A 15,617-nucleotide genomic window follows, 5' to 3' on the forward strand; every position below is an offset into this window, starting at 1 on the left:
ATTTATTATCATTTCATGATATACAAAACCGCCATCATCAATTCAAGTGCCTCGCTAAACGATCCCCAAAAAATTTTGGGAACCAAATTAAGTACAAAGTCTCATGACGAAACAGAAAGAGCTTGTTCAAGAAGGCTTACAATTGACGAAGGCACTCGTCCTTCTTTTTTCCTCGTTTGCTGCAATTTCTGAACTTGGAAAACATACTCCCCTCGTCGCATTGGTTATAACTTGAAATCTCCTGCTTGCATTTTTCCAGAGCCTGCTTGCATTTTTCCAGAGCCTCCTCCTCCCTCTCGCTGAGTGAAGCTGGAAAAAAAGAGGAACCATGCGACGCGTTTACCCAGCCGAGAAATTCAAAAGGAAATGCAAAGGAAAATGCAAAGAAAAACGCTTAGCACACGAGGGAAAAAAAAGCAATCAGCATCCGTCTTTTCCTATCGATTGACTAGCGCCCCGCCAACCCTTCCGCCCCCCGGGGCCGCCGCCGCGAAAAAAAGAAAAGAAGGGACACTTAGCAGACTAACTTTACAGCTAAGGCACTCAAAAGAAACAACCAAACTGACTGCGGATTTCTGAAACCATGAAACCATGCTTTGGTTTAGCTATGATCAAGTAATTAGCACAGAAAATGAAAAATCAAACGGTAGCACATCAGAAGCAAGCAGCGGTCGCTCAATTGAGTTGAATCATCACAATTAGTATCAGTTCTACCGCAGGTAAATAACAAAAAAAAAAAAAATTGAAGTTGAACAAAAGGAGAACCGTGGACTACTCGCTGCACAGTCATTGAGAAACTAGGAGGCCTTGAAAATCGAAGGAGAAGCAAGGTCTGCCCTGCTTTATAGGACTAGACAGACACAAGAAGCTAACCGCGAGTTAAGGACTTGTTGGACCGGGGTTGATTGGCCTTTCCGTAGGGCCCACGTGAGCATTAATGGTGATTGGACTTTATTGTGCTAACAGTTGGCACCGAAAAGCCTGTACCACCGGGACTAAAAATCTTAAATTTACTCGTTATAACATGAATGGAAAAACGGGAGGGGGAGAAAGGTCTTCTGCTTTATGGAACTTGGCCATCGGGCTAGACAGGTACAACAAGCTAATGGCGAGTTAATGACTAGACAGACCGGGAATTGATTGGCCTTTTCGCCGGGCCCACGTGAGCATCATTGGTGATTACACTTTACTACGGTTACAGTGGCACCAAAGGCTTGTACAAATGTGACTTAAAAATCGTAAATTTACTACTTTTTTAATTATAAAAAATTTCGAATTATGCAGGGTAACTTAATCGGTGACATGTGTGTGGTAGTTAGTACGTGTTACCCCCAGGATTTACCCCTGTTACCCCGAGCCTTTCGGGCTGTCCGTGTTGATACGGTGAGCGGATTCTCCGGGTTACAATAAAAAAAATTCGAATTATGTAACAGATATACCCTAAGTGAAATTGAAATAAATGATATATATAGATTTTTCATGATACAAAAGAAAATTTAGGATTTTATGCCGTAATATGTAAGTTTAGATTTTACGATGACACAAAAATAACTTTAGGGTATTTTATGTCACAATGAGTATATGTTGAATTTTTTTTTGTGTCACTAGCCCCAAAAAATCCAAGCGGAAAATAGGAACATATTCTGGGCAGTCCTCCTTTGATAATTCTAGCGTAGCATTCTTCTTCAACATTCTTGCCTTTCTATTCTTTCATTAGGATTGCGTTTGGTTTGGCCTTTACAGAAAAACAAAACACTTAAAGTTAAAATAGCTTTGATAAAATGCAAATAATACTCACTATTTGCTTTTATCGACATCTAAATATAAACAACCCCATTTAATATTAGATAATCTTGTATTTGCATTCTACATTTCATTTAGGCATTACAAAAACACATCCGTACTGAATAAATTTATTTTGAATTGGTCTAGTTGTAAATTGGATTCGAATTGGTTCAACATGATAAAGGAACTTGAACTTAGACTTCAAAACAAATTTGAACCTCACAAGCCTGATCCCTTATAATGGACTTGGCTGCACCTCGCTTGACAAGCTTATCTTAACCAACCAAACACATAACACGCTCTCAAGAGCACCATAAGTTCCGAAGCTCTCATTCTCTCTTGGCATCCTCTATAAAAATAATCATGGCTCACATGGTATTATTAATTAATGGTTTAATAATTATTTGAATGCTATTAAAAAAACATTGCTATGAGATTGTGCGGCTCTTATGAAAAAATACTACTCTTATGGGGAGGTGCAAAGCCTATGAGTGACCTTTATAAATATAGAATGTGTTTTGATGGAATGCACCTATTGAAAGCCTATATAAAAAGAGTCCGGCACTCTCTCTATCCAAGACAACGAACGTCTGTCTTATATCATCCATAAGATAAAATACATTAAGACCAAAGTGGTATGAATAAAAGTATATCATCATCTCTCTTGTTGTGAAAAATCATGAAGACCTAAGATTTTTCATTATGTATTTCCTCATTAATAAATTATATTATCGCTAACAATTGGTATTAAAACATGGTGTAAGATCTCATAATTTTTATTATTAAATATATGTGCTTTCATTAATGATCTCCCATTAATGCTCACTAAAGATAATATATATATGTGCGCGCGCATGTGTAAAATTCAAAATGCTTGAAATACTCTCATTTAAATAAGGGTATGAAGTGACCAAATCATCTCTAATAAGAACTTGAAGTGGGATTTGTTTTAAAGAAGGGTTTGAATGGCATTTTCGTCTTTTGATTTATCTTTTTTCTATTTATTTCTTTCTCTTTCCTTTTTTTTTTTTTTTTTTTCTTTTTCCCCTTCCCTTTGCCAACCATGGAGGAGGTCACCAGACTCAAGCAAGAGCAGCCCTCACCCTCGCATGGCCTCACTAGCTCAAGCTAGGGCGAAGGTTGCCCTTGTCGACGTAGAGTGAGGTTGCCCTCACCAGTGTCAAGTGAGGGCCGCCCGACCCAAGCAAGGGTTGCCTTCGCCTACCCAAGGGAGGGTGACCTTTGCCGGCCATCAACAGCAATGGCTAAGGGAGAAAAGAGGGGGAAAAAAAGAAAATGAAAGGAAAAAGAAAAAGAAAAAAGGAAAAATAAAATAAAAAATAAAAATTAGTTTCAATTTTTTTACAAAATACCCTTACTTTGAAGGCCAGAATAATCATCAGCCAACCAAAGGCCCTTATTTGAAACGATTTGACCACTTTAGGCTTTTATTTGAAAAACAATGGCACTTTAGACCTTTATTTGGATTTTTCTTATATGTGTGTATACACACATCGAATTGATTAACACAAGCACTTGCTTAATAAAATTGTATGTAAATTATTATTTGAGTTTTGTGCTCTTGTTGTGTGTGTGTGTGTGTGTATTCATGTTTTCCAGCACGTTAATTATTTTTCTATATCTATACATATATATATACATATATAAACATATATATATATATATATATATATATATTCTTAAAAAGCATCACAATGTATAATTTGATCCTCATACAATTATGATACTTTATCATGAAAGTGATTAAATATTAACATTTAGAGATAATCAAATTAAGAAACAATCATTATGTATTACAATTTAAAATTTCAATGAATGGTTTGTTAGTCACCAAAGTGGATGAACTTTAAAGTCTCTTGAATTTTAAAATTTTATAATGTTTTATTCAAATACCCATAATTAATTGATGCAATGACTGAAATTGATATATTACCTATCGTTATTAGTGTTATGGATATATTGAAGCTCATTAATTATAAGAACTTAAGCCTCGTTTGGTTGTTTAGATTTCTAGCTAGGATGGAATTGGATATTATAGGATATGAAAGCCAATGATTTTGTCATATCTTATCCACTATTTTGGTGAATTGCAATAATAAAGGTGGATATATTCATATCATATCATGTCAATTGTTTAGTATAAACGATATATAAATGTAAATAAACCTAAAAATTGCATAAATGAAGATGGTAAGAATCTCTCACAATACTCTTGCCGACTTCACTTTTATTTGCTTAATTTGTTCCTCTCTTTTTCAATCATTTTCTTTTTTATTTCTTTTTCCGCCTTCCATCGTTCTCTAATAAAATTTTATTAAATAGTAAACTCTACTAATATACATAAAATATTTAATAAATATAAAACTAAATATATGTTTATATATTGAATAGTAAACCATTAAAAAGTTTATGACTAAATTAACACCAAGTCACAAGTCTAGGTGGGCCCTCCTCCCACATGTGAAAAGTCTTCAAAACTCTGTGACAAAAATTGTCATTTATTCTCATCTCCTATTAGGAACAACCTCAATATAGATTTTATTTCTTGAATTATTCGTACAAAATTCGAGCCCACAAAATACACACAAACAACAATTTAAGGGAAAAAAATTGTTAAAATGGATCTCAAGTCGGGTCGGGCACAGGTCTTGTATGAGGCATTATATTAGTATTGCAAAATAATGGGTCAAAACAAATTAAATTGATCAATTTGGATAGAACCGTTTTTGACTAAATTTACCTGATGGACCCCTGTATAAATCACTTTTTGTGCACGAGGTAAAGAGAAAACATGATTAAGCATGCCCCATGGAAGCCATGGGAAACGAATTACATGCACACAAAGCATGACATCTCATGATCGTGTTTGAGCTTTTGAATTTGATAAATTTCACAAGTGTCTGCTAAATTAAAAGGGTCGTTTAAATTGAGTGCATGTAATGCTAATTGAGGTATAAACCTCAGATATTTGATAATTGATGTGACACTAGATTTACAATAGTATTTTTTCTTTTACTTGGTAATAATTTTTACCTTGTATCTTAGGGATATGCCTTATTTCTTATTTGATATCTCATTTTTAGTAATCAATGCCCTTCTCTTGTGTATACATCACTTGTAGGGAAAAAAGCTTTACAATGAGTAACATTCCTATAATATTTAAGCACAATTAGCTCATGACAATCATATAACATCTCATAAACTAACTTTAGATATCACACAAGATAGGCTATAATCATCTTGTGTGAAATTCAAAAACATCCACTAGTTTCAAATGGAGAAAAATTAGTTTAAGCAAAAAGATATATTTGAATTCAAATCAAACTCAAATTGTAGAGGCAAAGTCAAGTGATGCGGGAGTATCTAACTTACCTCTGTCAACATACTCAACACCTTTGATGCTCATTCAAGTAAAGGTAGATTTCGATCATAACTTGCTTCAACGGCTCGAGAACGAAGTTATCGATGAGGAGACTATCTACTTTGGAACTGATTATTAAGTTACCAATTCACCATATTAATTGATGGTTTCAAAGCCATTGAAAACATAATGATGGGAGGCTATTCTAGGCAATTTCCAAGGATATTTGATGAACTCTTAAGGTGGTTATTTACTAGTCAATGCGGATGCACGAATTTTGAAGATGAACCACAAGGCTAAAGAATCAAGAATGCAAGTTCCTATGTCATTAATTGTAAATCCAAGGTCCTAGATATTTATTATGTTTTCTTTTCCCATGTCCTTAATGGTTTGGGTAGCTTCCATGTTTCTTTAATACTTGTCTATATCCTATGTTATAGTCATCTTAAAAATAGAGGAGAGTTCTCAAATGTAAGGAGACCTTGATGAATGAAAATACAAGATATTTTCCTCTATGTGAACAAATATCTTTGAAGAATGGATAATTCTTATACTGATTTCTTTATCCTTGGAAGGTAGATTCTTCCTGGGTGGTGAGCCAAGAAGTGTTTTATCCTCATTTGGTGATTTTCCTATAGGCCATTGATAGTGAGCTTCTCTTATCCCCAGGTCTTGTATCCTTTGTAGGTGGTTTTTCCTCTAAGCCTTGGTGATGAATTTCGTCAGTCTCGATATTCATCCTTGGTTGGTGGTGCGTCTTTTAGGCCTTGATGGTGATCGTACTCTATCTCGCATTTGCAATTTCACCCCTCAACAACCATCCCCCCACACACCCATCCATACTCATTACACAAAAAATTCTTGGTAAAAGAACACCTCAAGTGCCAAAACTTGACACAAAGAGACACTTGAGTGCCAAAACTTATGAAAGGGACACTTAAGTGCCACTTTTTTTTTTTTTTTAATGAAAAATGGGACACTTGAGTTCAAACCCCGCCGAAAATCCTACGTGGTAATTTTTTATTAATTTTCTCGCTTATGTGGCTCGTCGAAAGGCTGACTCAGCAAATCACACACAAAAATGACATCATTTTGGTATAATTCAATTTTAATATAATAATTAATTAAATTAAAATTTAAAAATTAATTAATTAATTTTTTTTTTAAAAAATAGAGAGACAAGAAGGAAGGGAGGAGGAGGAGGGAGGTAGCTGGCGGCTAAGGGCTTAGCCCTCGCCGCCGCCGCCTCCCCACCGTCGCCAAAAGGTGAAGGAGGGTCAACTGAGGCCGCCGAGCCCTGATCGAGGCCGACGACCCTAGCCAACTAGGGTCCAAACCACAGCTCTTCCTTAAGCCAAATCGAGTTTTAAAGAAGAATTTCTTAGTAAGTGGTTTTCAGAAACACCACATGTACTAAAGGATTTTCAAATTTTGAAAAGAAAACTTATTAAAAATCATTTCACAATAAATATCGGAGTGTTTAAAGCAACTTTCATGGAGATGAAATGACCTAGGTTCATGCATAAACTAACCTAGGTAGTTTATTAAAATAATCACAATCAAGTTCATATCAGGAAATTTCAAAACAAGTATGTAAAGACAGAAAAATTGAACGATGCCTAATAACAATTTGGCAATGAAAAAATTCTTTAACATGCATGACAAGATAACAAATAACTTTCATGAAGAAAGTTTTCCTAAACGAGTTACACATGATTTTACAAAAATCAGACAACAAACAATAGCATGTCAGAAAATTGTCAAAACAGCAGGATATTTAGTCATTTTTGCAAAGATTTGTCCTACCAAAACAGGTCTAAAATTTACTATATTTTCACATAGCATAGCCAACATGTTAACAAACAAGTTTCATTAAGAAGCCAATTAAAGAATCCTTAAAGAAAAATAGAACAAAAATATCAAAAGTCTATCCAAACAGGGGTTAGAGTAGGAGTCTGAATTTGATCACATGTCCAGATTTTAATCTAGTTTTGAAAAAAAAATAGAAAGTGGTCCAAATGATTAGTGATCTGTGTGAAATCAGGCATTGGAAACCTCTAAGTGTGCCTTACAACTTCTTAGAAGGGCTCGAGTCCAAATTAGGTCAATTTGATGCTCTAAGATCGAGATCTCTAACACTGCGCATATTAATAACTAAAAATCATAACACAAATGTGCATTAATAAATTTCAAAATCATTTAAGTAATGTACAAACGGCATGAAAACAATCGCATGTGACTTAGAATTGGATGCAAAACAATTGGGGTGATCATCTAATCCTAAATCGGCATGAGAATATGTCATACAATTTGATAACAATACGAGATGACTCAAGATTCATGATGAAATACTTGAGGGTTTCTAGGTGAACATGCACTTTTGTGGCAAAATTTAATATGCAAAATGACACTCAAATGCAATGATACGAACAAATACTTAAACCTTATGACATTTAGTTTAAGTGTCAAGAATGTATTATTACAATATTTGGTCTCTAAAAGACCCAAATAAGCATGACAAGGTGCATATATGGTAAGGTTCCACTCTAATGTCAACATCACATAGCAAGTACGATTTCAATTATCTAAAGACTTGCAAAAATCTAATGAAAAATCTCACATGAGTCATGACAAAAATGGCAAAAGAAACATGCATATTTAAGTTATATATTACCACAGTACATTTTCACATTAACTCATGTAATTGACATACTAGGAAACATCAGGACTTTGCATATCATGTATCAATTGAACACATACAGTATGTATTTCATCTTTAATGAAGGATCTAAGACCAAACAAACTCATTTATGGACTCAATTTCACCCAAAAATAATTTGGAATAGTGCAAGGTAGATTGTCCTATGTTCGGATCTAGGCAATTTTGACCTAGTTAAACATATTTAAAAATTCCAAAAAAAATTATAGGATGTTCTCCACAAACTTATGAGCAACTTTCATGAATAAAGTTCTGTCAGAAATCAATATAAGGATCAGTACAAAAATGACAAAATAAGAAATTAATATAGAGTGAATTAACCTAGGCTCAAGTTTGAATGGTTTTGACTAGGGGTGAGCGCGATTCTCGAGCAAAACTGGGAAATGCAGAACCGCATCGAAGGGTCCGATTCGGTTTCTAGTTCTTATGGGAACCCTAAAATCAAATACCCTCGCGTCACTTCACACTTTCACAGTTCTCTGAGTCTCTCTCGTTCCTTGCCTCTACTCGTCGCCGACATTGCTTGCCCTCAACGTAACTGTTGGATGTTGCTCGCCCTCAACGTCGCTACCGGACGCCGCTCACCCTCGATGCCGTTGCCGGACGCCACTTGACGCCAGTCGCCCTACGCTCGCCTCGCCCTTGCCTCCCTTGACGCCGTCACCCCTCACTTGCCTTGTTGCTCAACTACTAGCCCTTGACACCGCCATTGAACGTCGTCATGCCTCGCTCGCCTCACCGCTCAACCGCTCGCCATCGACGTCGCCAATGGACGCTGCTTGTCCCTTTGGTGGAGGCCGCTCGCCGCTCACCCAGCCGCCCCCAACGCTGCTCACCCCCGACGCCACTTGGCCAACCAGCCCCGACACCGCTTGCCCAGTCGGCCCCTGATGATGCTCGCCGCTTGCCCAGCCGCCCCCGATGTTGCTCGCCCAGTCATCCATGAAGCCACTCATCCAGGTACCCTCGACGTTGCTCACCCAATCACTCTCGACGCCCCTCGCTGAGCCTCCCCCAAAGCTGCTCGCCCAGTTGCTCACCCAATCACCCCTAACGCCGCTCGTTGAGCGATGGTTCTTTGTTAGCGGACGAGAAGTGCGCTACCTGTGAAACCGAGGGATCTCGATGTGGAATGTATAGATGCCGGAGCAGAGGGATGATTATGCTGTCAGGATTGTGCTTGTTTAATGGAGATGTCGTATTTTTATTGCGTTCATCGTGTTTGCTTTTGTGGATTTGATGTTGGAGACGTGATTCTGTAATAGGATTAATCATGTCGAATTGTTTATTCGAGTTGAGTTGCTTCATGTTCTTAAATGTCGATTCCGGGCTGCATTAGTTTGTTGATACAAGACGCAGCTACATTTCTCTTGGCTGTGAAAGGTTTTGATGTGATTGTCATTGGAATTCACAGGGCCGGTTCATGCCAATAAATTGTCTGCAGCCTATTATTCGATAATTTCGAGTTTACAGTATTTTTCTAAAGCAAGTGCCGAAAGGGAGGAACCCACAGGTTTTTTCTTTTTTCCCATCTAATTTGTGTCTTGACATATTGTGTAGTTCTTTCTCTGATATTTGGTTCTTGTCATATAATGTAGAGACCGTGAAGGAGTTGTATGAAAAAATTCTTGAGTCCATTAACACGAAAAGAACAATGGCTCCAAACGCATGGACGTGGTCGATGATTGAAAATTGCAAGAACAGAGAGGATATTAAGCTTCTCTTTGATATCTTGCAGAACCTAAGCAGATTTGTCAGTTTTCTTGCTCCATTTGAGAAGTGAAGTTTTAATTTTTGAGTCGTTGATAAATTCATATGTCTTTTCTTTCATCGCAGAGATTGTCAAATCTTCGAATTCATGAGAATTTTAACTGCAACCTTTGTCGGGAAGTCACAAAAGCATGTGTGCGTGCAAGGGCTCTTGACTTTGGTGAGCTTTATCTACACAAGTTTGTGTGCCGAGTTCAAAAATTCTATATCTTGCTGATATATTTACTTGAATCTTCTTCTGCATTCGATTGTTGCTTCTTACGCTATCATTAGCACAATCATTTTGTTGTATATTGCTTGTTCTCAAATGATCTTTTTACCTCAAGCCTGTCATGCTTGGAGAACATATTCAGAACATATTCAGTTGCTTATGAGAACTTTTGACCATCCCGCTGGTAGCTAGTTGTGCTTTTGTGTTTTTTCTTTCCTAGATCCATCAATTATGTAAACCGGAATTTTGTCCTACACAGATGCATCATGTCTATTAAGCATGTGTATGGAACTAACATGACACATAACATATTCAAGAAATAGTTTTTCATGTGTAAATGTGCAAAAGGATATTCAATTTAAAGTATAGAACATTGTTAAATGTGTGTATAAACTTGTCCTGTGTGAATAACATGTTAACCTTCTCGACATGATTCAATGTGTTTAAATTGTTAAAAAGGTCACTTTATTTTACATGTACAAACTTGTTAACTCGTTCATGACTTGGACATTATTGCGCTTAATCCAACTTAATATGCGTCAAACGCTTATTCTGTAAATGGGTCTTCTCGCACATTGTTGGCTCTGTAAGACTTTGATTTCTTGAATGACACCTCTGCTCCAAGTTGTTGAATTCATTGTTGAAGCTTAGCAAATAGCATTCACTTTTTGCAGACATGTTTTTATGAACTGGTAGCTTCAGTAGTTATCAGTTCGAGCTATTTTTAGTGATTAAGCTCTTCATATTTTCAATAAAAATAAATCAAATCAAAATTTAGTTCCATAGTGTAGCACATGTCAGGAGATTGCTGCAATTAGTCCTTGATGATAGAAACTAAGCGTTGACAAAATTGTAGGTAAGAAGGCCTTGTGGGAGCATAATGTCTATGGATTGACCCCTACAATTGGCTCTGCAAACCATCTATTGGTGATGACGAATTGTATCTATGTCAAGTGATTCTTTTTTTCCATTTGTTTCATTTACACATTTTTCTGCTAACTTGGGGTATTGCAATGCAGCAATACGCTAAAGAGCACAGAGATGCTGCCCTCATGCAGGAAGTTACGAAGCTTTTGAAGAAGAACAACTTTCCATTGCAACCCAGCACGGCCGATATTGTCTTCAGGTTCACTTCCGTGTTGTTTATCCTGTTTTCATGCTGTTTATCCTAAGAAGAAGTTGTCATGTAGTAAGCCATTATTGCACTTAATTGTGTGAAATGTACTGCTTGGTTATCAAGCAATTTATCCAATTTATTAGTGTCTTTTATATATGATTTAATCAACTTGTTTTTATATTAATCATTGTCTGCATTGCTACTCTCAATCTAATAGTTTACTCATGTTATTTGATATCCTTTTTTTCATGGAAAATTTTTATAGCATTTGTAACGATACAGACAATTGGAGGTTGCTCACAGAGTATTCGAAGAGATTTATGTGATGCTGGACAGGTATGAGATCTTCTATGAAAGGTAATCTAGTATCATGAAGTTTAGTCTATAACATCCTTTTATTTCAGCTTATTGAGGGTATCCTTCTTCGTTATAGTTCAAATCTGAAAATGAAAAAAGAAAAAGAAAAAAAGAAGAACCTATTAGAACCTGAAACCGACCTTAAAACCTGTGACAGGGTAGGTTACACGTTATTGGTTTTGACGGGTAAGTTCCAAGTTCCAAAAAATGAGGAATTTGTATCCGAAGGTAGGTTCTAGGTTCCAGATGGAACCTGTAAGGAACCAAGAATCGCTCACCCCTAGTTTGACCCAGCTAATCATGTCCAAAAATCCTCGAAAAAAATTATAGGACATGCATGAGAAAGTTTTGTCACGCCCCGAACCTCAAGCGCCCGCACATCGCTCGATGGTCAACTAAATTGTGACGTTCCCAGGACGCATTGCTGACCCAAACAATTTTTACACATGCGGAAGCGAATTAAATAATCTCCAGACAACAAACAAACATGTGATAGAAAAGCAGGACAACCAATTATATAAAACATACTTCATATACAGCCAGGTCAACCTACAGTTTATACACAGGAGGTATATCTGAAAAAGAACTATTGAGTCACCTATGCTCATGACCCTTCCGCCTCAGGCTTCGGGTTCTTCACACTAGGGACCTAAAAATGGTAACCCACAACGGGGTGAGAATAAATCTCAGCGAGTCTATACCCTAAATCCCGATTAAGAAGATAATTCACCTAGAGGTAGCCTAAGCACACATCAAATAAGATTTACCTCGCCTCAACACCTCCCTGCACATTTTTACAGCTCATATACTTATGCATACCACAAACATATTGAATAATCAAAACATTGCACATTAATCATCAAATACTCACGGGGTTCCGATTGTAAGGCTAAATCGTTATGACACGTCCCATTCCGTGTCACACAATTTTGTCCTATAATTAGGTGCGGTCATCTCACTCATTCAAGCGTTCCAATTAATTATAGCCCAACGGGCACGGCCAACTTAACAGTCGGCAGTCCTTCGGTATAATCGGGTGTCGTCTTGCCCCATTGAGCACGGCATTGTCTACCTCTAGACGGCATTCTCGAAGGAGTTTTGGTCTGCCTTTACCGCGATCCGGCATCCATTGAAGTGGAGCATTCCATATAGGAGCATCACCCACCCGACTTTCATTAGGTGACAGGTTCTCATAGCATTCACACGCACATCCAATCTCGGCCAAGGACATCGTGCTTTGCACTAAAATGTCTCAATTTCAAATAATGTACTTGGCCTATTTTCTTCATATTAGAAACACCACTGTAAAATAATTGGGCGTGGTCCCACAGTCAAATTGTTCCACAAAGCATGATATTCTCTCTTTTAAAAATCCCACGATTTTATATAGTACTTAAAATATTTTTGACGTCAAAAATCGACACCTAGTATTTTTCTAATTAAATACCAAAAATTCATATTTTGAAATAATAATTCAAAAATCAACACTCACCATCAAATCATGCAAGTTAGCACTCAATTGCACAAACCAACTACACCACGACAATCAACACGAAATTCTAACAAACCTGCTATCCCGGTATAATTTATGGAAATAAATAAATAAATTACATTTAATTAAATAAATTACAAAATAATTAAATTAAACTACAATTACTCTACTTACACTAATCTAACCGCCTAATTGGACTTAATTAAACCAATCTAACATACTAAGCTAACTAACTAAAATCACTAACCACCTAATTGTTAAATTAACCTAATTACATAATCTAATTAACTAACTAATTTACTCTAACCTCACTTAAGCCTAACTAATCCATTAATGTAATTAGCATCCTAATTGGAGATTAGGAGGTAAACTCATCGGTTTAGCGCGAAAACCAGTTCATGGTGACGGCGGCGTGACAGTAGCCACAACTCGGGTCTACGGCAACACCAAAGGAGACTCGGACTAGGCTAAAAATGGCTTGACACGGCTTAGCTAAGGCTAAGCTTCGGCCTTGTTTCTATGGAGGGCTACTAGTCGGTTTGAGTGGGCTGGCTTCGGCTCGGTTTGGGGTTGAGTTGTGGGCTGTACGTGGCTGGGCTAACTTTGGTGGCATGGCAACAGCGGAGGGGAAAACTGGGCCGACTTCGTGAGGGATGGGGACGCGTGGCGGAATTAGCGGCAGGTGGTGTTGCTGGCATGGGGGTTGGCGGTCAACTGACCGACTGAAGGTAATTGGCGGAATGACTTCTATGCGTGGTACGGTGGAGATGCAAGGGGGAAAAATGGACATGTGGCCATGGATGAAGGGGAATGGAGCTTGCGAAGTCAACATCGACAGGTTTCGCTAGAGGGTTTGACTCGGTGGAGTGGTGCAGCAACTAGAAGGAAGAGGAACAGGCTGGTGGACGCGTGGGTTACTCGATCGGTGGTGGGGTTGTGTGAAATGCAAGCAATGAATTGAGGTGAGCTCGGCAGTAGAGAAAAGAAGAAAAGAGGTGAAGGGAAAAATGGCAGAAGGAAGGAGCAGCTAGGCAAGTGCAGGAGGGTGCTTGGTTGGGGGAGGCTGAAGGTTGGGCATGGAGGGGGCAAGAACCTTCAAAGTCAAAGAAAAATATCAATTTTCATCATTTCTTGGTCCCAAAGTCTCCATGCCAATCTCTTGGTCCCCAAATACTTTCTTGCACCTTAATTTCTCACAAATAACTAACTTTGGACATGAAAAAGGCAAATTTCCTCTCCCATCCGAATTTCACTTTCATTTTCCAATTTATCCGAAATTTGATTTTTTCGAAAAATCTCGGACTCGACGAAATTTCTCCAAAAGACGAGGCGACATCCTATAAATAAATTGTGACACGGTCAAACATCCGATTCCCGAAACTGAATTCAATTTCATAGTTAATTTCGATCGGACGTGATTTTAGCGTGACCTAATCTACCAAGTAACTTTTTAGGAATTTTTAACGCATTTGACCCATGGTTGATAATTTTCAATTCACGTTTGTGCATCTCCGACTCATCGACGACTCTCGGTTGTCGTAAAAATTTCAAGGTTTCAATTACGAGCACTGGGTACAAAATCGACAGAAAAATCGGTTTAGTGCCGTTCAATACAAATTTTGCAATCAGGTGGAATCATCCACAATTTAATTACGCCATTCTATCAAATCGGCCTATACCTGATCACTAATCGATTTTAACAGTGTCGTATTGACCATTGTTGATTATCACGGTCGAGCAATCAATTTCTCATCGAATTCTCAAGTTTATCGCATTTATATATCTTAATGGCTTCACCTGATAGATTAGTTATCTCGTGAATGGCCAACTCAGAGAAAAATGCCATAGATGTGTCGATGAAAGGCCCATTTTATTCAATCGAAACAGGGTCTAAAATCAAGATGTCACAAATTTAGAGCAAATTTTATGAAGATAATTTTGTCAAAAATAAATCACAAAAAACTGCACAAAAATAGAAAAAAATAGAAGGCATAATAGAAACAGAATTGAAAATCAACTTAAACTACTACAGAATTGCTTATATTTAAAGGTGTTTTTCAATGGTCAAACGATGCTCGATTGGGGCATGCAACCTATTGATTCAAAGCTAGCGACGTGTATTATTAAAGTTTGAAAGGACACGAGTTGAAATGAGGTCATTTCGGACCTCATTTTGGCCAAATCTTCATATCAGTCCTATAACTACGACTTCCTAGATTCAAGCTAAATAAACTATAATCATTCACGTTCATTCAAGAACACTCATCCACATTCAAGCTTCAGCAACTCATCAAAGATCACATGGCATATATCCCTAAGATTGAACGCTGACCCCAGCCGGTTAATCCGGCTTCACTTCACGGGATTCATGATCAAGATAATTACCTTTTATACGTTTTTGTTGATTTTGATCGCAATCGATCAAAGACAATTGCTGGAACACGGTCAAACCCTAAGGATGAAATCCGGACAGCGAGGAACACCTCCAAGGGGCAGTTGAACCACCAGTTTGAGGCTGAAACAAAACCAGTCCGGCTAAACCAGTCTTCAAACACCGGTAAAGATCGAGGTCACCGAAGTTGTTTTGGTGACCAATCAACCTTGTGCCAGCCTCCAACAAGTCAAAGGCTCACTCTAAGATTGATCAAAGGAGATCAAAACTTTCTGTAGGCACCGATGGCAGCCGGTTTGTATGAAACAAGAAACCAATCCAAAAGTTGGATCGGTCTTCACACCGGTGGAGAAATAGGTTCACCAAACTTGAGCCGGTCAGGAATTTGCCTA

The 15,617-nt window shown here is 37.6% G+C and overlaps 1 protein-coding gene across 1 annotated transcript; it reads left to right on the forward strand.

Annotated features, from left to right (window-relative positions):
- Nucleotides 1-9,202: 9,202 nt before the first annotated feature.
- On the forward strand, nucleotides 9,203-11,310 carry LOC104423597. Its single transcript, XM_039302898.1, has 6 exons — nucleotides 9,203-9,305; nucleotides 9,485-9,639; nucleotides 9,723-9,816; nucleotides 10,724-10,794; nucleotides 10,887-10,993; nucleotides 11,250-11,310. Exons 1-6 carry the CDS (start codon nucleotides 9,203-9,205, stop codon nucleotides 11,308-11,310), a joined length of 591 nt encoding a protein of 196 aa, XP_039158832.1.
- The last annotated feature ends 4,307 nt before the right edge of the window (nucleotides 11,311-15,617 follow it).

This window comes from Eucalyptus grandis, chromosome 10 (genome assembly GCF_016545825.1).
Source record: "Eucalyptus grandis isolate ANBG69807.140 chromosome 10, ASM1654582v1, whole genome shotgun sequence".
Lineage (NCBI taxonomy): Eukaryota > Viridiplantae > Streptophyta > Magnoliopsida > Myrtales > Myrtaceae > Eucalyptus > Eucalyptus grandis.